At 39.7% G+C, this 20,479-nt stretch overlaps 1 protein-coding gene across 3 annotated transcripts in view; it reads right to left on the bottom strand.

Annotated features, from left to right (window-relative positions):
- Window positions 1–20,479, bottom strand: part of ckap5 (cytoskeleton associated protein 5) — a 119,478-nt gene that overhangs the window by 52,945 nt on the left and 46,054 nt on the right. For all 3 annotated transcript variants that reach the window (XM_060839086.1, XM_060839087.1, XM_060839085.1), the window contains 11 exons: window positions 20,290–20,418; window positions 15,122–15,292; window positions 14,645–14,746; window positions 9,714–9,824; window positions 8,447–8,539; window positions 6,910–7,095; window positions 4,870–4,964; window positions 4,503–4,560; window positions 4,288–4,413; window positions 3,859–3,992; window positions 1,144–1,318 (listed from right to left, as the gene is read on the bottom strand). In XM_060839086.1, the coding sequence (XP_060695069.1) occupies window positions 1,144–1,318; window positions 3,859–3,992; window positions 4,288–4,413; window positions 4,503–4,560; window positions 4,870–4,964; window positions 6,910–7,095; window positions 8,447–8,539; window positions 9,714–9,824; window positions 14,645–14,746; window positions 15,122–15,292; window positions 20,290–20,418 (1,380 nt within the window). The remainder of the gene's footprint in view (window positions 1–1,143; window positions 1,319–3,858; window positions 3,993–4,287; window positions 4,414–4,502; window positions 4,561–4,869; window positions 4,965–6,909; window positions 7,096–8,446; window positions 8,540–9,713; window positions 9,825–14,644; window positions 14,747–15,121; window positions 15,293–20,289; window positions 20,419–20,479) is intronic.

Genomic DNA, 20,479 nt, shown 5'->3' with positions numbered 1-20,479 from the left:
GTCTGGACTGGAGGGCTTGTCTTACGAAGGAGAGGTTGACTAAGCTCGAACTTTACGCAGAGAGTTGTGAATGCATGGAATGCATTGCCAGCAGTGGTGGAGGATGCAGAGTCATTAGGGACATTTAAGCGACTACTGGACATGCACATGGACAGCAGTGAATTGAGGGGCAGGTAGGTTAGGTTATTGTATTTTACATTAGGAATAATCCTTGGCACAACATTGTGGGCTGAAGGGCCTGTTCTGTGCTGTACTTTTCAATGTTCAAGCTGTAAGTAAGATGGTCATTCATTCTGAAATCAGCTGTAATAACAATAATACAAAAAGTCTGGAGATTTAAAATAAACAAGCTAATGCTCACAAAATATCTAAACCTCATACTTGCAATGCAGGTCAGTTTCATCCAGAGTGGAATATGCTGGCTTAAATCTAGCCACACTGTCAAAAATTCAATATTACATGTTAGGTTGTACGTCACAGTAACATCACTGGAGAAATACAGAGATTACAGGTAGTTCTCACAACCAGGAAAGCAATGATACATGAATTGTTAACACTTATTTTTCCCCTGGATATCACAAGGGCTGCATAGCATTCTTGCAGGAAATTTCAAATAGTTTTAATTTCAAAAAAACCTGCCATATCTTGAAATGAAGGAAGGAAAGGGTTCTGATTATTTGATGGAAAAAAATACCAAATTGATTGGAAAGTCATGTCTCAACGGGGAAATTTAATGCAAAAATCAGTTATCCAATCATTATTTCAAGCAGGTATGACATCCATTGTCAAAATTGTATCACATTGAATGTCCAAGCTGACAATAACTGATCATTTTTAAAAGTTTCCAATTCAGTATTTGCAACTTGGAATGGAATTAATGTGTGGCAAGAGTGAGGAATTAATTTGTTGCTGTAATTTGTAACATAAATAACTGTTAATTAAGCTTCCCCATACCCTCTAATTAGAGTTTCGCAGCTGCATTATGAAGTCAAGACATGGCATGTCGAAAGACTTTCGAGGAATAGGTTTCTCAATATTTAAGCAAGACCCCAAATAGGTGACCAATTCTCAAAAGTTTAAAAACTCAAACCACAAGGAACAATAAGGAATCAAATACATCCGCCTTAAACACAATGGACTTACCAGAATTTTATTTGAGTCATTTAGCCGGCCTTTCAGTACTCCAGGAAGTTCACCAATATTTGGCTGAATAAGTTTTGCCTCATTCAGTATTGTATTTAATTCATCCAAACCTTCCTTCCTGATCTTCCAGTTTTTATCACCCAGCTTTTCTAAAAGTTCTGAAGTAATCTTGTCACTATAAATTGAAAAATAGTTCAATTTTAATGTCTCAAACTCTTCTTTCGTTACCTGTATCTATAAAGAAAATTGGTGGTTCACCCCACGCGTTTAACACAAGCAGGTTCATAAAATTTAAAACAGACACTTGACTTTTGATTGCAATTCCTTAAGTTGTATTTCATTTTAGCTACATTTTATAAATTCTTGGAGGCAAGCAGCTCCAAAAAAGCCATGACTTATTGCTTATTCCCAACTGTTTCTGTACATGGTTGTTGATAGTGAGCAAAGCTCTTCAAGTTCTGCAGTCCATGTGGTGTCGGTACACCCATAGCAATACTAGGAAAGGATCTCCAGGAATGTCACCAGCGATTTCATCATGGCATGTTGGGAAACTTGTGGGTGATGACACTATCATGTGTCTGCTGCCCTTGTCCTTCTACAGGTCTCAGATTTGGAAGACATTTCAAAAGGAACCTTGATGAGTTGCTTTCGTACATTCCACATTTGGTACACAACACTGCCACTGAAGCAGGGAGTTGCTTAAGTGGTGCATACAGTGCCAAACAGGCAGCTTTTCCTGGATGGCGTTGATCTTTGTGTAAACAAAAACATAAGATCCAAGAGCAGAAGCAGACCATCCAACACACAGTCCACTCCAATATGAAATCAGATCATGGCTAATCTGATAGTTTTCAGCTCCACTCTTGCCTTTTCCCCAGAATCTTCGATTCCCTTATTGATTAAAAATCTGTCCCTGTCAGCCTTTAATATACTTGGTAATACACCCTTCACAGTTGTTGGTAGTAAAGAATTCGATAGATTGACTACACTTAGAAGAAACTCCCCCCTCATCCGTGTCTTAAATGTGCAACTCCTTATTCGGAGGTTATGCCCTTTGGACCTCAGCTATTCCACAACAGGAATCAACATTTCCATGTTGATACCATCAAGTCACTGAAGCATCTCTTATTTCTCCAAATTCAAAACAGTACAGGTCCAATCCACTTAACCACCCCTAAGACAGTCCCTCCATATTTGCCCTTTCATAAAGTCATGCTGGCTTGACCTAATCATATAATGCATTTTTAAATGCTCTGCTGTTACATCCTTTACAACAGACTAACATTTTTCCCAATAACTGTCAGTCAGTCATTAAGCTGATTAGCCTCAGCTACTTGTTTTTGTCGTCTTCCAAAAGAACAAAAATTTTACAACCCAGGAACATGCCCTGCGGCCCTCCAAGCCTGAGGCGATCCAAATCTATTGTCTAAACCTGTCGCCCAATTCCTAAGCACCTGTATCACTTAAATTATCTGGTCACATTCCAGAATCCAAGAATTCCTGGAAGATTACTACAAGTGCAGCCACTATCTATGTAATCACTTGCTTTAACATTCTACAATGCATCCTATCAGGACCTGGGGATGTACTGGTTTTTTGATCCATAAACTTCCCTAGTTTTTCTCCAGTGATAGTTACATTTATTTCTCTCCTTTTGCCTCTTGAACAGTTCGCAATTTTGAAATGCTCGTGTCTTCTCCCGTGAAAAGTAATGCAAAGTATTTATTCAAGTCTTCTAGCATTTCTGGTTTCCCCATTATTATTTTCCTAGCCTCATTTTCACAGAGGCCTATGACATCTTTGCCCTCACCTTCTTCCTAGGAAGAAAGTCTTGCTGTCCACCTTAAAATCACATGCAAGTTTACCCTCAAACTTTATTTTGTTTGGTTCTCTTTTGTTGATATTTTAAAATTGTCTTACACAGTTTTGCCACATTAAATCTATGTTGTTGCAGTTGGACCCTACAACCACATGGCATCAACATAAACTTCAATAGTTTCGAAATCTCCTCTCGCCTCACCTCACCCCAGATCCAACCCTCCAATTCAGCATCCTTCTCTTGACCTGCCCATCTTCCTTCCCACTCCACTGAGTTACACCCCACCTGCATCCACCTACTGCCTTCCCACCTACCCCCACCACCCCCCCCAACCCGGTCCCACACCCTATTTATCTGTTATCCCCCTTTCCTTTCTCCATTCCTGACAAAAGGAATATACCAGAAGATCGACTCTCCTGCTCCTCAGATGCTGCCTGACCTGCTGCTTTTCCAGCACCACTCTCTGATTCTCCCTCAACATCTTCCAAATTTCACTATTGGCAGATTAAGAAGCCAACTCAAATGGTAGTGCTATTGAGTTAACGGCAGTGATGAGCATTGAAATAGCCCAAGTCAGAGTGCACTCTTTGCCCTTGCTATCCTCAGCTCTCCTTCCAAGTGACAATTAAAAAGGGAAGAGTAAGGAGCCATCAGCCGAGGGAGGGTTGAAGGCAGAAATCAGCAAGGGGTTTTCGTGGCGATGTCAGAATTAATTCAGTGTGACATTACGAGACCTGCAGTCACAGCATCCTCTTAAGCTTTGTCAAGTGCTTTCCACTAGTTAGAAGTGGAATCACCAAGCCCTAAGAAATAATTAAGTTTCTTGATTTCACCTTTAGCATTTTAAACACAATGGGGAGTATAGCAGAAAACATTCAGGATTAAAATGAACTAACCTTATGTCAGTCCTTGGCAAGAAATCTTGAACATTTCCATTTTCTTCCTCATCCTGTTCTTCAGGGGGTTCCTCATCAACGGCATCACGTTTAACCATTTTTCTGAAGGGAGCAGGAGGTTTTTGTCCTTGCATCTGTCAGGGGAATGGATTTACTAGATCTACTTGGGACATTTGAACAGTCCAAACATCATTTTAAAAGCTCATAATCAGTTGGGATTTTCAATGCACTGCTAAAAGACACTATGATATGCAGCAGCTGGGATAATGCCAACCAAAAACAAACGTCAAATCATAAGATGCTAAAACAGGCTTAATGGAATCAGGAGTACACAAATTGTATAAGCTAAAAAGAGTGAATTGAATAAGAGAGGGCAGCAAACAAAGAGTAGTAAGTATGAGAAGACTTTATAGTTTTGATAACAATTACCTTTTCAAACTCAGCATCAATTTGAGATAGCAAAGCTGGTTTCTCATCTTCAAAAAACATTCTCAAAGGTGCTCCCATGTACAAGTACATCACACCCAACAAAGCGATTGCTGATGTCCGTACAGCCTACACAAATAAATAGTGAAAGCAGTCAGGATTCAGGAGCAAGTGCCACAACATGCATAAAAATTTTGTACAGAAACAGCCTCACTTACAGGATTTGTCGCAGCCAAAGCAGTTTTCACGCTACTGATGAAAGCTTTCACATTTAGCCTGCAAAAACAAAAACAGATAAGTAATTCAAACTAGCAAAAAAGATTAAGTATTCCAAAACATTCTGCAAACAAATTAGGGTCTTACATGAATACTTGGTACAATTACAGTTAAAGTATTCCTACGGATGTTACCAAAGTGTAATACTAAAGTTTGTATAGCTTCCAAAATGTTATCTTGTCAGATTTAATCTAATATGTTCAATAATTGATCAGTATACTCCTGACTATTCAAGAATCAAATCGAGCACTTAAAAATGGCCAAATTGCAGATCTACTCACAAGCAAGTTAAAAGCTTAAGATGCTTACCCAGCAAATCCAAACTCCTTGATAGCAGTCGCTAGCCAATTTAAAATTTCTGCTTGGTTTTTTGGGTTTTTTTGTGCAAAAGCCATGGCAACAACCTGCAAATAATTTTAAATACTAGTGTCAGGGGCTTTTTTCTTCCTCCATACTCTGGACACTTAGTCAGGTAAAAACAGATTCAAATTAGTCTTAAGGAAACTATAAATTGCATCAAGTTTTTTTTTTAAAATGGTGATCTTCTGCCACACTTAAAATAGAGTCAGATGTACAACATGGAAACAGACCATGCCAACCAGATATCCCAACCCAATCTAGTCCCACCTGCCAGCACCTGGCCCATATGCCTCCAATCCCTTCCTACTCATATACCCATCCAAATGCCTCTAAAATGTTGCAATTGTACCAGCCTCTGGCAGCTCATTCCATACACACCCGCTGGGTGAAAAAGTTGCCTCTTAGATCCCTTTTATATCTTTCCCCTCACCCTAAACCTATGCCTTCTAGTTCTGGACTCCTCCACTCCAGGGAAAAGACTTTGCCTATTTATCCTATCCATGCCCCTCAATTTTGTAAACATCTATAAAAGATCACCCCTCAGCCTCCGACGCTCCAGGGAAAACAGCCCCAGCCTGTTCAGCCTCTTCCAGTAGCTCAAATCCTCCAACCTTAGCAACATCCTTGTAAATCTTTTCTGAACCCTGTCAAGTTTCACAACATCTTTCCAATAGGAAGGAGACCAGGATTGCACACAATATTCCAACAGTGGCCTAACCAATGTCCTGTACAGCCTCAACATGATGTCCCAACTCCTGTACTCAATACTCTGACCAACAAAAGAAAGCATACCAAATGCCTTCTTCACTATCCTATCTACCTGCGACTCCATTTTCAAAGGAGCTATGAACCTGCACTCCAAGATCTCTATGTTCAGCAACACTGTAGAAAATAAAGGTGTTATCTATTAAGAATGCCAGACAAATTGCAGGAAAATAAACTTTGAATACCAGAGAAAATCCCCACTCTCCCCTAGTAACTAGAGAAGGCATAACAACTTGAAAAGGAGGTGAAGCAATGTAATAAAAGATTGCAGAATCAAGAAAGAAATAAATACAGACTAGACATGAGCAATGTGAATGATTCTATGGTCTGCACATCAATCATATTTAAACCATATTACTAACCTTTATTATACCCAAGCAAAAAGGTATTAAGATAGCTTAGATTACTCTTATTCTCCTGACACACCTTTCTAAGTCTCCATCTGACCAAAAAATCCTCCAATACTAACTCATGCTTTCTAACATCAGTATTTTTGCTTTTACTTTACTGACACTACTCTTACACTAATACACGCTAAGTTTGTTCTTCTCTCCAATAGAATAGGAGGATGGGGTAGGGATGAGGGGGTGGGGGGCGTGATTTGCCTGTTTGGTGATAGTAGAGAGGTAACAGAGACAACCACCAGCCTGGGACAATCAGCAGGAGGGATGGCTTCTGAAAGCAATCTATCTGAGCCTCAATTTTCATAAATCCCACCTTGCAAGCAACAAAAAGACGACACTTCACTGGATCCTCTGAAGATCCACACATTGCCAGGTTCCAGTTTATTGGCAGCTTGTGGCGAGATAGGATTCTAATTGTCAAGGCATGCGACGGGTTAAGCAGTTCAGTTAGCTCTGAACAGGCTGATCTGCAATTCATCAGATCTGTTGTGGGGCAGAAAGTCAGTTGCCACTGAAAGTACTCACCACTACCTTGATTCTTTCAATATTAGTCTCGGTCCCAGTCCATCTCTCACTCTGCAGATTCTGCATGACCCAAGTATTTGCAGCATCTTGTTTTTATTTCATATTTTTTGCTTAACTTTAAATCTGACTGTAATGTCAATCCTTTGAGTACATCTTATTCCTAACATTGCTGCATAACTTTACAGTGTGTTTTAAACAACTTTTATTTTTATTCCTCTTATGTATCTCAGATCTGTAGCTAAGGCGACATAAGAGTCTGTACTGGTGCACATGACAATCACACACACACACAAACCTGTTCAGCAGTCCATGGAAGGGAACATGCTTCAGCTATTGCAGTGAGTGCTTCTTTTGCTTTTATTCCACATTTTACATCTCCAGCTTTATCAACAAGCCCATCCAGCACAACTTCAGCTGACGTTCTGGAAAAGTTCCCTTTCTGAGCAATCAGTGCAACAATATGCAATTTCATTTGCATCACCTGAAGAGGAAAATTAATTTCAATTACCAAAATAAAAGAAAAATACAATTAGTCTTGAATGTTAACAGTAACTAAATTAACACTTATGGAAAGGGATGGGGAGAAAGGTGAAGTGAATTCAGATGAGAAGTATCATTAAGATCTCACCTACGTCCACTGGCTCAAAAGTACAGTTTGCCCTTTGGTCTCTCATAGTTCCCACTCTTTCCCGAGTAACTTACTGTTAATATACTTCTAAAAGGCTTTTTTTTTGGGGGGGGGGGGGGGGGGTCCTTGTTTCGGTCTGCCAGAGATAGATTTTGTGGCCCTTTGTGCACTCCTAATTTCCTTCAAGTAAATTCCTACATTGTATACTTTTGAAGGGCCTCCTTGTTTGTTACCACACCTGACATGTGCTTTCTTTTTCTTTTTGAAACTTTATATTCCTTGACATTCAGAGTTCCCTGGATTTGCTATCACTCCCCTCACCATGTTCCTCTAAGTGAATTCCCACTTTCCAAATGTAGACCTACCTGCAAGTATCTGCATGCGGTATAATTTGGTAAGATCCTGTTAAATAGCTCAAATTGGACTTCCTGAAATTTAGATAACTTCTGCACTACTGTTCTTCTCCTTAACAACTTTGAAAGTTCAACTCCTTGACAAACTTCATTTCGGAGGATTAGATCTAGTACTGCCTCATCCCCAGGAGTACCATCTGCACACTGGCACAAAAGCAGCAGGACATTCATTCAAGTCTGTTTTGCCATATGAGGCGATGGTTAAGTCTCGTCTCAATTCAATCTGTTTGGCTCATGTCCTTTTATACAGAATGCCCAGCCAAAAATCAATTACCTTCAACTTAAAATGAATTGCCTTTATATGGAGCAGAATTCCACACTTCTACTATTCTCCTCACCATCTTTTGTAAGGTTTGGTTTGCTTTTAAGAGTAGCAGAAACCTTTAATGCTGGATAAGTAAAATAAAGTCAACATACAGACCAGAAGCCATGATCCAAATAAAATGGGACTTGTTTGGTTGCTTTATTCAAGCAATTATAGGCCAAGGCACCAGGCCTATACTATTCTCCTCACCAGCTTTTGAACAGGGGAATTCTGCTCCTTTTCAAATAGTGCCACGAAATGTTATTTTCACTGAAGGAATACATCAAAGGCCTAGTGGCAACAGGATGGTAAACTCCGTGAAATACTCTCCAGTGCTACATTCATGCAATCTGTTTTTAATATGAACACAAAATGTACTTCTGAAATATACAATTATTTCCTCATTTAAAACTAACTGGAATTTTTTTTGGAGAAGAAAATCTCAAAACTCATTCAACATACAGAATGTATTTTAAATAAATCTTACTTGGAAATTGGTTTCCTTCCAGCCTGGCTTTTTAGCCAGCATACGCACTAGTGCCTGACAAGGCAACTCTTTCCTGTCAGTGACTTCCACTCCCTGCAAAATGAAAAAAAAAGTATTAATTCCAAGTAATATTTTAACTGGATGCCCATTATATTTAACAAGATATCTCTTAAGACTTTGCTCAACTTGAGATCAGCGAAATACGAAAGTTGCAACACAGATGTTTTCAAACACAAATCCCTTAAGCCAGTGTAAAAATCTAGTAGTACAATGCAATGTAGTGGATATTCAAGGTACATGAAGGTGGGATAGGGCAGGGAAGTGAAAATAATTCTCAATAGCATAATTCCAATAATGAACATTCAGACCATCGTTACAAATTTACACCTGTACTCAAAACTTAGTTCACCTATGCAAAATTGGTGAAGCAGTTAATTGAGACAATTCAGATAATGCAAAATGAAGTGTAAACTGATAAAAAGCAAAACTGATGACATCTACACAGAATATTTGAAACAACCAAGGGAGTTGAAATGTCAAATCTGTGGTCATCATCAAATTGTTACTGCCCTAAAATCAAACAACACTTGGCACCATGTCTTGTCTGGCCATACAATTTGAGATACTGAAATATTGAAGCAGTTTGCAAAGATGCTAAGACTGTTTCCTCAAACATGCAGCTTATACAAAAAGGTCACATGTTGGGTTTTGCACTTTGAAAAGTTATTAACTAAGAGGTACAGAAGACTAAAATGCTTGAGGTAAAAACGTTCCAGAAAAGTTATGTCAAACCAAATAATTACCATAGTGACTAATAACCACCATGATGAAATAAGATAAAAAGGTTTTGGCCAATAAGCGACAAATTTACCACTCATATCAGCAAGGTTTTCAACAAACTCCAAGACAAACTAAACTTCCTGGCAGATCATGGAGCCAAGACGTGTGGGTTTCTTTCCTCCCCATCCCTCAACTGCCCTTCTTTTTAAAAAGTAGAAAACATTGCTGACACGAGTCCTCAATTTGTCTTTGTTTTGTTGGGTGCCACAACCTCAGGGACTTTTGACAAAGAACTTAAGGAAAGCACTTACAAAATATAAGCTGGCATACAGCAGCCCTGGCACTCCTACATGAAAAACTAAGACTGGCAACACCGTAGACAATAGAGACAGCATATACAGTTTGATTTGATTTTTCATTTCAAGTGAGAAATCCTGGTTCAAGTTTGTAAGGAACATTATCCAAGCCTGTTATTCAGCACAATTACCTTTTGGAACTCCTCCATGCTGGCTAACCTTTCCTTCCAGTTACTACTGTCAAGTTGCTGTAGGCAGGAGGCTGGTAGTACAGCTGCAGCTCTTTCTTCACAAACCTCAATCTGTAAAAAAAAAACTTTATAAGTGTCACAAACAGAACAGATAGAGAACATTTTAAAGTTCTAGAAACAACAAAAAAAAGGCAATGGAATAACCGTCATCAACACAAACTAGTAGCCTTGTATAAGAGTATGACATTTTAAATTCTGCACTGGCAGAAGATTTTTTCTTTTTTCATATTTGGGAATTGTGGAAAAGCTAACAATTGCTGCTCACTCTCAACTGCCCCTAAGAAAGTGTCGATGAACCAGTTTTATGAACTACTTCAATTCAAGTACTGCAAGTACAGGACAAAGTGATATCAACTTTTCTGTAGCATTTGTCTCAACTTAGTTGCTTCTTCAGCCATTTCAGAGGACAGTTTGGACTCAAATACACTGAAGAGTCATAGACAGGGTAGTCAGAACTAGGATGCCAATTCTTTTACCTTAAGGGGAGAAAAAGGGATAGTGGATTAGACTAGCTTTAATTGAAAAGGAAATCTGGAATTGAATCAAATTGTTGTGGTTCTGTTCGCCGAGCTGGAAGTTTTTGCTGCAAACGTTTCGTTCCCTGGCTAGGGAACATCATCAGTGCTATTGGAGCCTCCTGTGAAGCGCTGCTTTGATGTTTCTTCCGGTATTTATAGTGGTTTGTTCTTGCCGCTTCCGGGTGTCAGTTTCAGCTGTAGTAGTTTGTGTGTGGGGTCCAGGTCCATGTGTCTGTTAATGGAGTTTGTGGATGAATGCCATGCCTCTAGGAATTCCCTGGCTGTTCTCTGTCTGGCTTGTCCTATGATGGTAGTGTTTTCCCAGTCAAATTCATGTTCCTGGTTGTTTGAGTGTATGGCTACTAGGGATAGCTGGTCGTGTCGTTTTGTGGCTAGCTGATGTTCATGGATGCAGATTGTTAGCTGTCTTCCTGTTTGTCCTATATAGTGTTTTGTGCAGTCCTTGCATGGTATTTTGTAAACTACGTTAGTTTGGCTCGTGCTGGCTATTGGGTCCTTTGTTCTAGTGAGTTGTTGTCTGAGTGTGGAAGTTGGCTTGTGTGCTGTTATGAGTCCTAAGGGTCGCAGTAGTCTGGCTGTCAGTCCTGAGACGCTCCTGACGTATGGTAGTGTGGCTAGTCCTTTTGGTTGTGGCATGTCCTCGTTCCGTGGTCTATCTCTTAGGTATCTGGTGATAAAGTTGCGCGGGTACCCGTTTTTGGCGAATACCTTGTATAGGTGTTCCTCTTCCTCTTTTCGCAGTTCTGGTGTACTGCAGTGTGTTGTGGCTCTTTTGAATAGTGTCCTGATGCAGCAGGACACAAACGAAGCTGCATCAGGACACTATTCAAAAGAGCCACAACACACTGCAGTACACCAGAACTGCGAAAAGAGGAAGAGGAACACCTATACAAGGTATTCGCCAAAAACAGATACCCACGCAACTTTGTCACCAGATGCCTAAGAGATAGACCACGGAACGAGGACATGCCACAACCAAAAGGACTAGCCACACTACCATACGTCAGGAGCGTCTCAGGACTGACAGCCAGACTACTGCGACCTTTAGGACTCATAACAGCACACAAGCCAACTTCCACACTCAGACAACAACTCACTAGAACAAAAGGACCCAATAGCCAGCACAAGCCAAACTAACGTAGTTTACAAAATACCATGCAAGGACGGCACAAAACACTAGATAGGACAAACAGGAAGACAGCTAACAATCCGCATCCATGAACATCAGCTAGCCACAAAACGACACGACCAGCTATCCCTAGTAGCCATACACTCAGACAACCAGGAACATGAATTTGACTGGGAAAACACTACCATCATAGGACAAGCCAGACAGAGAACAGCCAGGGAATTCCTAGAGGCATGGCATTCATCCACAAACTCCATTAACAGACACATGGACCTGGACCCCATATACAAACTACTACAGCTGAAACTGACACCCGGAAGCGGCAAGAACATCCATCAACAGACACATCGACCTGGACCCCACACACAAACTACTACAGCTGAAACTGACACCCGGAAGCGGCAAGAACAAACCACTATAAATACCGGAAGAAACATCAAAGCAGCGCTTCACAGGAGGCTCCAATAGCACTGATGATGTTCCCTAGCCAGGGAACGAAACGTTTGCAGCAAAAACTTCCAGCTCGGCGAACAGAACCACAACAACGGACACCCGAGCTACAAATCTTCAAACAGACTTTTTGAATCAAATTAATGAATCAATTTCAACTTTAGTCCCACCAGCCTGTGAAGCATTAAAAATAAAATATTGTGAATGTTGGATATCTGAAACAAACAGAAAAGGCTGGAGAATCGCAGTTGGTCTGGCAGTATCTGTGCTACTAATTAGAGTTTGATATGACTACTTCAGGCCAGTTCTCTCTCCACAGATGCTATTAGATTGGAGTTCTCTAGCATTTTGTGTGTTAATTTCTGCAAAGCATAAGCCAGGGTTTCCATATTACTAGTGGCATTATGCCACTGTACATCGTCTTGAATAGCTAACGATTTCAGATTAGGGGAAACTTGAAATACCAAACTGCTCGAAAATTACTTTCCATCATCTCTTGCATTCCTCATTCTAAATTATTTTCTTCTTTGTTTCATTCAAAAACTAGTGCTTATCATGATCACTCCCAAGTTTGCATGGTGGGCTGTTCATCTGAAATATTAAGTTTCTCAAAAGATGCCACCTTACCTACTGAGTAGGTCTGGCAACATCTAGAGTCAGAGATGTACAGCATGGAAACAGACCCTTTGGTCCAATCCATCCATGCCAACCAGATATCCCAAACCAATCCAGTCCCACCTGTCAGCATCCAGCCCATATCCCTCCAAATCCTTCCTATTCATATACCCATCCAAATGCCTCTTAAATGTTGCAATTGTACCAGCCTCCACCACTTCCTCTGGCAGCTCATTCCATACACATTCCACCCTCTGCATGAAAAAGTTGCCCCTTAGGTCTCTTATATCTCTTTCCCCTCTCACCCTAAACCTATGCCCTCTAGTTCTGGACTCCCGACCCCAGGGGAAAGAAAGACTTGGCCTATATACCCTATCCATGCCCCTCAATTTTATAAACCTTGATAAGGTCACCCCTCAGCCTCCAACACTCCAGGAAAAACACCCCCAGCCTGTTCAGCCTCGCTCTAATAAATCACTTATCAAATCCTCCAACCCTGGCAACATCCTTGTAAATCTTTTCTGAACTCTTTCAAGTTTCACAACATCTTTCCAATAGGAACGAGATGAGAATTGCACGCAATATTCCAACAGCGGTCTAACCAATATCCTGTACAGCCACAACATGACCTCCCAACTCCTGTACTCAATATTCTGACCAATAAAGGAAAGCATACCAAACACCTTATTTTTGGCCACATTTCTGCACAGCATCACAATTAAACTTAAATTATGTCTACTGGACAAGACCCATTATTCAAACGGAAAGGACAATTAGCCCTGGAGCCTTGTATCATTTCCTAATAGGTTCTTGGGAGGAAATTTCTTATCCTACAGCAAGAAGCCTCTTAAAAACATCTTGTACAAATTGCCAAGAAAAGATGACATTATCCAGAAATAGCTTTTGGAGTCATTCCTGACCCACTTTCCCAATTCATCCATTCAAGAGACAATTAGTTAATCCAGTAGAGCAGAATTTATCAAGTTATTTTTGCTTAAGAATACTTTGAATTCAGACTAGTGCCCTGATAACAAAAAGGCTAGTCTGGGCAGGGATAACGATCATAGGTAATCTCAGGTTGACAGTCGCATGGTAATATTCAAAAGGACAGAAACCAAGCTTTGCTTCCTATTCTAGTTTTGCATGCACACCTTCACAGGTAGAGAATAAGTGAACAACACAAACACTGCTCGCTCTGTAAGTCTTGACATCTGTAGCACTTACTTGCATAGAGAAAACAAAAATACTTTTACACCCTTGGGCTGGCATAGTACTTATGTCTGGAGAGGATAATTGGGTATTGCAGTTCCACTGCTTTTAATACTTAAGTGACTCAACCAAATCAGTATTGTTTTGTCAGCTAAACGCTGAACCAGCTTTGCTGTTTTACTTAGCTAAAAATAAAAAAAATACTGAACCGTGCCTAGATCTTAACACGATTGGATGCAATTGTTGTCAGTTTTTTTTAAAAAACCGCTTTCAAAGAACACTAGTGAGACTGGCAAGGCCAATAGCCCCAACCTTAAAATGTCCCCCTGAAGGAGATGGTAAGACACTTTTCAGAGCACAACTGATTAAATCATTTCAGTGGACAGTCAGCCAGTGGAGGATCAACCACACTATTGTGCATCTGGATTCATATAGGCCAGACCTACTAAAGATGGCAGATTTCCTTCTACCAAAAGTACAGTTGTGACTCACAACTAGGAATAGAAAAAGGTGATTCAGCTGTTTCATCATCCAACAAAATCTTGATTTGTTTGTAATCTACCTCCATTTCATTGCTTTCGGCCCAAATCCCTTAATCAAAATTTGTGTAAAAATTTGAAGCTCGGGTTCCAGTTGCGGTTGTTCTGGGTATGTTCACCAAGCCGGGAAGGTGGTTTGTAGGTTTATTACCTATTTGTTAATATCTTTGCTTCACAAAAACAATTTTAATGATTTCTTGGGAACCATTACTGCTCAATGTTATTCTAGATATATTTAATTGAATGCAAAATTCCTATCATGTTACTGCATCCAGTTAAATTATCAATCTCATTTGGCTTTCAGCAGAAGTCCAAAAATAAATCACTTATCAACTGTAACAATTTAGAAATACAGCAGTATTCCAAACAGAAACTTAGTTTAATACTTACACTAAGTTCAGGCTCCACTTCTTTGATCTCTATTGTTTTTTTCCCTTTCGCACCTGAAGCAGAAGCAGGTCCTGGTCCTTTCACTTTTTTACCTGGTCCAGCCTATAGAACAGTGTTAGATAGGAGTTACATTTGAACAACTACAATATTCATACAAACAGAAATAAAGACTTTGGGGCTATTCTAAAAAGATAGCAGTTCACTAAATAGCTTGACTAAACTACATGCCACAGGTTCTGATAAACCACACTAACAGGGAAAAAAAGAAGAGACTAAATGGGCACATTCCTACACCCACGTTTATTTTATTAAATGCGAACAAAATATTTAAACGTCATTGCATTTAAAGGCAAAGAACGCACCTATAAGAACAGAAAATCTAATACAGATTACTAGTCATCATAATCATAAGTGCAAATACATTAATTACATAATTGACATAATGAGAAAACATATCCATATTCAAACACATCATACCTTGTTTGAAGGTTTCTTTGGCGGCCCAGTAGGTTTTGTTGCAGGAGTATCAATTTTGTCAGTGTTCGAAGATGGTGTAACCTTTCCTTGCGGCACAGATTTTACTGCTTTTGTACTACTAGCACTTTTATTCCCATGAATCAGTTCTACCTTGTCGGAACATTCTTTAATCTGAAGTGACAACAGTTGCATTTCACCATTTGACAGCATACTCATGCAGAAAACTGTTCTTAGCACAATTCAAACAGCTTTTACAAATCAAATGCGGATTTCAACCATAATATCTCAAACTTATAATTACAAAGAGCAAAGAAGTAAACATTCACCATCTTGCACACTGCCAATGCGTCCACCCATCAAGTATGCATTGGCATTCAATTGTACCATAGCAGTTAAGTATCTCACATTAATTCAGCACTGCTTACCCTATATCTTTATCAAACAAACAAAAATCTAATTCTCAATTTTAGTTTGTATTAGCCCAACACTGAATCTTCTACAAGTGTTCCAAATGTCCATTATTCTTTGTGTAGGCCAGTCTCTCCTCAGATGAAGTTGCAGAATACCCAAAGGGATTAGCTTATTTTTTAAATACCTTAGAACTAATTCAGTATCTACTTTAGTAAACCTCTATTATAATTTAAACTCTAATACCTCAAGCCTTAGAAACAAAAGAGGAATTAATTAATTTGCAATCCATAGGCATTTTTTTCATGCTTCAATTTTATTAACTAAAAATACATGAAATCAATTAAAAGGCTTCTAAAAATCCAAATACACCATACCCATTGTCTATGCTACAAGTAACATCAAGTAAATTGAACAGGTTTGCAAAATACAGTCTGCCAGTCATAAATCAATGGTAACTCTAATTTTGCTGTTCTTAGTAACAAACAAAGTAGGGTCAGATGTAGAATCTATGTGGGTAGAATTGAGGAACCACAAAGGGCAAAAAACAACAATAGTTGGAGTTATGTACAAGCCTCCAAACAATAGTAAGGAACTGGGGCGCAAGATACACCATGAGATAGAAAAGGTGTGTAAGAAAGGCAAAGTTACAGCCATCATGTCAGATTTCAATATGCAGGTAGACTAGGAAAGTTAGGTTGGCAGTGGATTCCAAGAAAAGGGATTTGTAGAACGTCTATGAGATGGCTTTTTTGAAGCAGTTTGAGGTGGAGCCTACTAGGGAACAGGCAATGCTGGATTTACTGTTGTGCAATGAGGCAGACTTAATAAGGGAGTTTAAGGTGAAGGAATTCTAAGGAGGCAGTGGTCATATGATTCAAATTGCAGAGTAAATTCAGAGAGAGAAAATAGAATCAGAGGTAACAGTATTACAGCTGAATACAGAGATATGAGAGAGGAGCTGGATAGAATTGACTGGGAGAGGAGCCTAGCAACAAAGACAGTGGAACAGCAACCTTTCAACCCTAGGAAAAAGCAGCATGGTACACAGAGCATGAGGTGACCAGGGAAGTCAGGGATAGCATAAAAGCAAAAGAGAAAGCATAAGGCGAAGGTAGTGGGAAACTAGAACATTGGGAAGTTCAACAAAGACCAGAGGGCAACCAAAAAAAGATAAGATTAGATAGAGAGGGTAAGCTAAGGAAGACTAAGAGAGCTTCTTTAGACATATAAAAAGGTCAAATAAAGGCTAAGGTAGAGATTGGAGCACTGGAAAATGATGCTGGAGAGATGGCAGTGAGGAACAAGAAAATGGTTGAGGAACTGAATAATTACTTTCATCAGCCTTCACAGGTGGAAGACAGGAAGGATATTCCAAAACTTGAGAGTGAGGGAACAGAGCTGAGTATGGAATTTGTTAGAACTGTCAGGGTGAATTTAAATTAGTTTGGCAGGCAGATTGGACCTCAAGTAGTTCAGATCCAGCGGAAGCATAAATAGTGTAAGATTTGTAGCAAAGAGATTGAGGCAATGGCAAACATCAAATAGGATCAAAATGAAGAACTGCCTTTAACTTTACATTTTATCTGTGCATAGCAGTCACAAAATATTGACATGTACATACATGTTAGTGATACAATGGCAGATAAATCCTGAGGCATAACAGTACGTTAATAAGTGAGAATCTTTGATTGCAGGCCATCACCAAGGAGAAGGTGTTAGAAAGATTGAATGACCTGGAGGTGGATAAATGACCTGGACCAGATAAACTACACCCCAGGAGTTTAAGGGATAGGGCTAAAGAGACAGTGGAGGCATTAGTGGCGATCTTTCAGGAATCACTAGAATCAAGGAGGGTCTCAGGGAGAAAAATCAAACGTGATACTCCTATTTAAAAAGAGAGCGAGGCAAAAGATGGAAAATTACAGACCAGATTAGCCTAACCACAGTCCTGGGTAAGATTTGAGTCCATTGTGAAAGATGAGATTTCTGAATACGTGGAAGCGTATGGTAAAATAGGGCAGAGGTCAGCATTATTACATCAAGGGGAAGTCATGCCCGATAAATCTGCTAGAATTCTTTGAGGAAGTAACAAGCAGATTAGACCACAGAAAGCCAATGGATGTTATCAACTGGGAATTCAAGAAGGCATTTGATAAGGTGCCGCCCAAGAAACTGCTGAGTAAGATAAGGGACCCTGATGTCAAAGGCCAGGTTACCATGGATAGCAGACTGGCTGTCTGGCATAAAGCAGTAAGTGCAGATAAAAGGGTCTTTCTCAGGATGGCAGCCGACGATGTGGTGTTCTGCAAGGGTCAATGTCGGGACCATATCTTTTTACTTTATACATTCATGATCGCGATGAAGGAATGAGGGCATGCTGGCTAAGATAGATAGAGACACTGTGGAAGCCATTTTGTCACACATTCAATGCTGGTCCTGAAGAAACCTTGTTTTCCTGTTATTGCTGGCCTTGCAGCTGTGCCTGCCCAGTGATAAAACAAATTCTTCTCTGCAGGAGGCTATTGTATACTAACACCTGCTTATCAGCTCCTAACTGTTGTGATCCAGAAGTTATGCATCTGAAGCTGAAGTTAGGCAAGTTGCCCCCTGCCCTCCTATTATCCTATAGTTAACAATCAGCTAATCGTATACGCTAAAGTCCTGTAAATCTCTAATCTGTGGGAGTGATTCAGGACCATTCACTTGAGTTGGTCTCCCTCTGTCTCCCAGTAGTATATCACGAAATAAATGTAACAATGCTCAAGGTGTGCATATGCGATCCATTCAAAAGATTTTCTCCAACAGGGACAGATAATATTGTGGTGGCAGGGAAGCTGCAGAAGGATTTGGACAGGTTAAGAGAGTGGCAAAGGAATGGCAGGATGGAGTACAATTGTTGGGGTGGGGGGGAAAGAAGGTGGAGGAGGAGAAGAGAGTGTGCGAGACCATACACTTTGCTAAGAATAGAAGCATGGACTATTTTCTAAATGGGGAGAAAACTCAGGAGTCCAAAGTTCAAAGAGACTCGAGAGTTCTCTCAAGGTAAATTTGCACGCTGAGTCACTAGTTAGTCGAAGTGTGTGGTGCTGGAAAAGCATAGCTAGTCAGACAGCATCCGAGGAGAATACACGTTGAGCAGAAGCCCTTCATCAATTTGTTACAAGCAGAACGTCATTTATGAAAAAAACCTTGCAAGAACTGTAACAAACAGTACATTGGACAAACAGGATCCATGAACATCAACTAGCCACAAAAAGACATGATCCACTCACTAGTATCATTACATACAGATGAAGGAGGACATGACTGACTGGATTTGGAGGTACCGTGTTTATCTGTGGTGTACAAAAGTTAAAAAATCACAACACCAGGTTATAATCAAACAAATTTATTTGGAAGCATGACTGGGACAACACACCCATCCCTGGATGAGCCAAACAGACACGCACAAGAATTCCTAGAAGCATGGCATTCCAACCAGAACTCTCTCAATAAACACATCAACTTGGACCCCATCTATCACCCTCAAGAAACAGAATATGACATCACCAACCTAAGGAAACCTAAACAAGCGGAAAGCAGGACATAACACCAGTGCTTCACTAGAGGGTTACTGATGTTACCTAGCATGATGATGAAATGTCTGAAATCAAACCTTCCAGCTCAGCAAGCAAACTTACGTATATAAGGAGAAACATCTTCAGCCAGAGAATGGTGAATATATGGAACTTATTGTCACAGAAGGCTATGGAAGCCAGTTCATGGAGTGCATTTAAGATGGTGATAGATAGGTTCTTGATTGCCATGGGGATCAAGGGTTACGGGGAGAAAGTGGGAGTGTGGTGTTGAGAAACTTATCAGCCATGATTGAATAGCAGAGTAAATGGGCTGAATGGCTAATTTCTACACTAATGTATTGTGGTCTTATGGTCTATTGAAGTCACCCATCATAAATGCATTCCCCACATACACTAAATTCAGAAAATTGCAGATATATGCAACATTAGCACTAGAGTTTGTTTACTCCTGCAGTTTCTTAACTCAAAACAAATTCTATATCTGACTCCGACAATCAAAGATTCTCTTATTAACGTACTGTTATGCCTTAGTGATACAATGGCAGATAAATCATATCTATTTACCCCAATGTGTACATTCATGTCAATATTTTGTGACTGCTATGCACAGAAAAAAAGTAAAGTTAAATTAAAGGCAATCTTCATTTTGATCCTATTTGATGTTTGCCATTGCTTCAATCTCTTTTTGCTACAAATGTTATACTATCTTTGCCTCTCCTGAATCTGAACTACTTATGGTCCAATCTGCCTGCCAAACTAATTTAAATTCTCCCCAACAGCTCTAGCAAATCCCTTTACTCCGATAGTAGCCCTCATCCTGCAAAGCCACAACTTGTCTATCTAGTATAAGCCTCATCTATCTAGAACTGGTCCTCAACATTTCCATGTGAGGCTTCCTACAATGTGCAGAAGATGAAACAATACTCATTTTATATTATTAGATGAGTTCAGCTAATATCACAGATTTAACTGGAATATTACATCTAATCATTGCATCAAGCTCTACCAACAGATCATTCGAACATCCCCAATTTCACAGAAAAAAAAGCAAGTCATCCATCCAAAATTAGGTTAGAATTTCTTGACATATGAATCTGGGAAGAATGTCTTTCGAAAAGATTTTTTTTAAAAAAAAGTGAAGAAAAAAACTTGAAAGTTGATTTTTATATAGCAACTCACCTTGTCAAGTTTCAACTTATCAACATCAACAAGGAATGGATTCATTAACCTTTCGCCAACAACTTTCAGAGCAGTACCTAGTGCTTCAAAGGCAGCATCCCTCACCTCGGCTGCAGAATCATTAATTTGCTGCAGAGAATTAGATTACAGTAGTTTTGTAATTAAAACAAGATTAAAACAGAAACTTGAA

Source organism: Hemiscyllium ocellatum, chromosome 18 (genome assembly GCF_020745735.1).
Source record: "Hemiscyllium ocellatum isolate sHemOce1 chromosome 18, sHemOce1.pat.X.cur, whole genome shotgun sequence".
Lineage (NCBI taxonomy): Eukaryota > Metazoa > Chordata > Chondrichthyes > Orectolobiformes > Hemiscylliidae > Hemiscyllium > Hemiscyllium ocellatum.
This window is presented reverse-complemented; position numbering and strand designations above follow the sequence as displayed.